Genomic DNA, 5058 nt, shown 5'->3' on the forward strand with positions numbered 1-5058 from the left:
GGAAAAAATTAATGCACAGTGACTAGCTTATGATTCAAATATAATTAAATGTGAATCATAACTACATGCTTGAACTAATAATGTTTAACAGTAAATCTCATATATGAAGATATGATTATAGGGTATATGTGAGTTTAACAACTCCAATAATTATTGATCAACGTACGTACTTACCTCGATTGACCAATTGTACTTGTTTATCTTCAATTCTTCATCCCATTGAGGAATGAGGATAAAAAGACACGATATTGAAGATATGAGGAAATTAATAGTGAGATGGAAAACTGATCATAAAAGGTTCAAGATGATGGTACATATGTCACGCGCGCTTTCACGGCGACACTCTCACGTACACCCAATATAGTACATGTAAAATACAAGTCAAAGAATAAAAGATGAATCAATGTGTTGTTAAACACTTAAATAATGATAATTAGTTATGCACTATGTTAATTTTATGGACTTTTAATGCATCAAAATGATGATTTTAAAATGTTCTCACCATTTTTATTTTAAAACTATTCTTATTTGATTGTCCATATATATATATAAATCATATTAATCTATACCATTTTTTTAAACATAAATTATTTATCATTTTAATTAAAGAAAACACTATAACAATTAATATGTGAGGGGTTTACACTTAAATTTAGATGTTTCCTGCCTTTATACTATTACATAAACTTAAATCAATACCTTTTTTTTAAAACAAATTATAATGTTATCTTTGTCATAATTTTCTTATAGTAAAACACATTTCTTAAATTCTCATATCTCTAGAAAAATACAACTTATAAACAAAAATATACTTTCAATTCGATACATAATAAATCTCGGTATGAAAATGAAACATCTAAAAAATTATTTGTACATAAAAACACATAATATTCGAATAAATATTTTGTTGTGACCAAGTCTTAATCCTGGCTTCGCCTCTGGATCAAAACCATAACTAAACCACCACAAAATTTACGCAAATTGCCAGTTAACCACAACTCAACAAGACCCAAACACTTTAACCGACCTTTAAAAATATCTATAACAAGAAAAATAATAAAATCGATCGTCTTGAATAATACATCTCCTTTAAACCCCAACCCAAACACTCCCCTTATTTAGTTTTGACCCTTTTTTAAAAAAGTAAAAGTTGCCTTCCCCTTTTATCGCAACCCAAAACCCCTTTTCTTAAATCTGTAATAACAAACCCTATAAAACAAAACCCTCGCCGCCGATTTCATATAAAATTTGTATTAACGAAAGATGAGTCGGAGTTTAGGTATTCCGGTGAAGCTCCTCCACGAAGCCGCCGGACACATTGTCACCGTTGAACTCAAAAGCGGCGAAGTTTATAGAGGAAGTATGATTGAGTGTGAAGATAACTGGAATTGTCAGCTTGAAAATATCACTTACACTGCTAAGGTATATATATATATACATACATCTATATCTATACATTTATATGTATTAATTTTATTCTCTGTGTATTTGTTGAAACCCTAATTTTATGAAACCCTAATTTTATGAAGGTTTAGGTATTTATTTAATTATAAATAATAAAAATTAGTATAGGACACTGAAAGAGGATTTTTTTTTTTCGTGTTTTTATATTTATTTGGTGTTTATTTAATTATTTGATTAAGTTTATGAATATATCAATTATAATAAGATTTTGTATATTTTTTGTAAGGATTTGTAGGATGTTAGTATTGTTTGAAAGCTAAGAGGGTGTTTGTATTGTATATGATTAAAATATGTCGAATTTATCTCGCATTATGCGGTTAGAATCAATTTGGACCATCCGGTTTTTTATCTAAGGGCATTGGTTGGTCTCAAATGAACGTACCTCAAAAGGCCAATAAATCCAGTTTTCTGACTTGAGAGCTTATCGATTTGGGCTTATTGCTTATTTAAGTCTCTAAATTTAGGCCGATTAGCTGAGGAAAATGAACATAATTGCGTTGCGAAGTTCCAGCACGCCAATACGCCCAAACTAAGCGAATTCTAAAACTGCCTAAAACCAAATCTGGTGTCATACAAATGTAGTTTTCTTTAGTTTTGGTTTCCAAATTAACGAAATGCTATCATTTAAGTATTTTTTTTATCGCTCGGTTATATGTTATCATGGTCTATTTTAGCTTTTAGGGTGACAAAATTGTGCCGAGTATTAGTATATGGAAAATTTGTTTACCAGGTTGGTTTTTGATGTTGTTGCTATCACCAACTTATGAGCATTCTTTGTTGCAAGAAACTCTAGTAGTCTAGTGACGGTCCCAAGTACTAAGAGTTGAATATTTACAAGAATTGAGTATATTGTTTGCTTTAATATGTATCGTTAAGTAGTTTATGTCTTATTTGTTTTAACTGAGATTGTTGTGTTTATTATGCTATAGATATGGTTTACTATTGAGAATATATGCATTTCTTGTTTTTATTTATGTGATTGTCATAGTTCTGAAAGTTGATTTAGGAAAGAAGGTTCTTAGGTCTAATAGTTCTAGCGTATTTGATGTCTTATTGGATTATTTATTTTCAGAAAGAGATATCACATTATTTTAAGATATATTTCTCTTTTATGGATTTTATTGGCTAATCACACGGATAACGTGATTACGGATCACCTATTTCTGATTATTCCTGAGTTGATGCTAGGTTGGTTATGACTCGTGACATGTAATTACGACGTGCTTTGGTGGTTCAATTGCATGGTAATTGTTTTATTTTTACAGTAGATAATGGGTCACAGTTTAATTGTTATTTGAATGTCTTGCATCTTTGGAACACAAAGAAGAATTATCCTACTAACACAAACCAAGAAATAGTTAAGCATATTTTAGAAGAGAGTTTCAACACCCCAAATTTTATGCTTCTCTTTTTGTATGGAATATATAGCCTGATGTTGTTCTGTATATCCGCAGGATGGAAAGGTGGCTCAACTTGAACATGTCTTTATTCGGGGTAGCAAAGTCAGGTGTGTAATCACTCCTTGAAATCAGCTTCTTTTTTCTAATCATTTTTTTGTGTTTTTTAGCATCTATCAAGGCATCATTATAGCTCTGATGTTTTTAGTGTTTTGTTTTTGATAATTGCGAAATTTATATAACAAACAGTTCCTACTACTTAATTTGTTTTTTAAAAAGCAAAATCAGTTTACAATCCTTGTAAACTAAAACTTCATTGTGTATACATCCATTTCTACGGAAATACTGGTTTTCAATCACTTTATGCATGGATTTTGATGTATATGTGTGTTACAAAGGAAAACCTGGTTTTCATGACTTTGTGCTTGATTTCAGACTGAACAAATAAAAAAGTAAATTCTCTTGTTTTAATTTTTTTTTTTTTTTGGGAAATCAATTGTCTTAGCGTAACAAATTCTTGCAGGTTCATGATCATACCAGACATGCTCAAGAATGCGCCAATGTTCAAACGCTTAGAAGCTAGAATTAAGGTACTGTCCCTGGCTCTCTTGGCGTTTGTATGTTTTCTGATACGCATAGTTAACGACGCACTCAAATTGTTTTTTTGTAGGGCAAAGGTTCAGCACTTGGTGTTGGTCGTGGCCGTGCTGTTGCTATGCGAGCTAGAGTAAGTATTATGATTATTTTTTGTATTATAATCGGAAATAATAATTGTCAAGTGAAACCAGAGAGACGTGAGTATAGTGGTCTAATTCATCCATAACATAAATTCAAAACTTACAATTTAATTGACTCATGAAGCAAATGGTTCAATTCTTGTTATCGATTTTGCAATTTGATCATATGAAATCATATGTTTATATAAAGTTTACCTGGTCTCTTATCTTCTGTATGCTTATAAATCTTTGTTAAGTTCATTGACTAAAAACTCTATAAATTCCTGCACCAAGAAGAGCTTGGTGGTTGATAGTTGATACTGATTGAAAAGCACAATTGACAACCAATTAAGATTGTTGCTTTACTTTAGGATTTTAATTTGTTTATTATTATTATTATTATTATTTTTTTTGGGGGGGGGGGGACAGGTTTGCTGTTCAGGAAAAAAAAACAGCCAATTCAGACCCTGCTTTTGCAATTTATAGCTTTCTGATAAGTATGTCTACGGCAACTATTAGGAAATATTAAGCTTAGTGTACTTGAAGAAAGAAAATATATATAATAACATCTTGAGTCTAGTTAAAGTAATTAATGTAAGTCTGGAGTTAGTCCAATATTTGACTTTTCTATTTGACTTGTGTGTTTCATCTACTCTCCAAATCAAAATTGAAATAGTTGATCTTTTTTTTTTAACTTGTTCTGATTGCTGTTTGCTAATGGTCATTTGCTGTTTCTGCAGGCTCAGGCTGCTGGCCGTGGAACTGCAGGTCCAGGTAGAGGGAGGTGATCTGTTTTTCAATCAAACTCAAATGGTAGATGGAGTTGGTCTGTTCACTTTAAAATCAGATGTATCGGCACTTAAAAGATGGATCCTAAGTAATCAATTTCAACTAGGTTTTTGGTTTTATTTTTAAGATTGGAGTTTGATATTTGATTTAACATCCAAGTATGTTCTTCATTGTCAATCTATGGTGCACTTTGTAAGCTTGTTATGTGCTAAAAAAATGTTTCCATTGAATTTGGTTCGCCTGTTGCTATTAGTTTGTAGCACCAAGGATGTGTTATATTTTGAGAAATATACCTCAGAGAATATTAGCATAATCGTTTTAAATTCAGAGAGAAAAAATAACTTCCAATAACTAATGAAATGTGAATGCAACACCTTTGTTAATCGTATTTGTTGACACTTAAAAATCTTGAACCACAACCGCTTCTTTTTTGAGGCATCGATGAGACGATGAATATTCATTGGTTCTAAAATCTTTGACTTTGATGTTTATAAATTATAATTTACTGGCCAGTTTACATGATTTTAATTTCATTTTGAAACCAAAATGGTATGCGGTTGGAAGCTAAATTCGCTCATATTTTTGACTGGACAGTCACAGTCTGGATGGACCTTGACTTTCTTTTTTTATGCTCTCAACACATTGACGGGGATATCCATTTGAAGGTTTTACGTAACCAAATTGTGGTATGC

General features: G+C 31.2%; 1 protein-coding gene across 1 annotated transcript; it reads left to right on the top strand.

Annotated features, from left to right (window-relative positions):
* The first annotated feature begins 1128 nt into the window (after nucleotides 1-1128).
* Nucleotides 1129-4596, top strand: LOC122582195 (small nuclear ribonucleoprotein SmD3b). Its single transcript, XM_043754557.1, has 5 exons — nucleotides 1129-1422; nucleotides 2919-2971; nucleotides 3385-3451; nucleotides 3532-3588; nucleotides 4318-4596. The coding sequence occupies exons 1-5, from the start codon at nucleotides 1264-1266 to the stop codon at nucleotides 4363-4365; spliced, it is 384 nt and encodes a 127-aa protein (XP_043610492.1). The 5' UTR covers nucleotides 1129-1263; the 3' UTR covers nucleotides 4366-4596.
* Nucleotides 4597-5058: the final 462 nt, after the last annotated feature.

This window comes from Erigeron canadensis, chromosome 1 (assembly GCF_010389155.1).
Source record: "Erigeron canadensis isolate Cc75 chromosome 1, C_canadensis_v1, whole genome shotgun sequence".
Classification (NCBI taxonomy): Eukaryota; Viridiplantae; Streptophyta; class Magnoliopsida; order Asterales; family Asteraceae; genus Erigeron; species Erigeron canadensis.

Coding starts and splice junctions, on each gene's coding strand:
- LOC122582195 (XM_043754557.1), top strand. CDS start 1,264: ATGAGTCGGAGTTTAGGTATTCCGGTGAAGCTCCTCCACGAAGCCGCC. Junction 1,423..2,918: donor ATATCACTTACACTGCTAAG/GTATATATATAT, acceptor GTATATCCGCAG/GATGGAAAGGTGGCTCAACT. Junction 2,972..3,384: donor ATTCGGGGTAGCAAAGTCAG/GTGTGTAATCAC, acceptor AAATTCTTGCAG/GTTCATGATCATACCAGACA.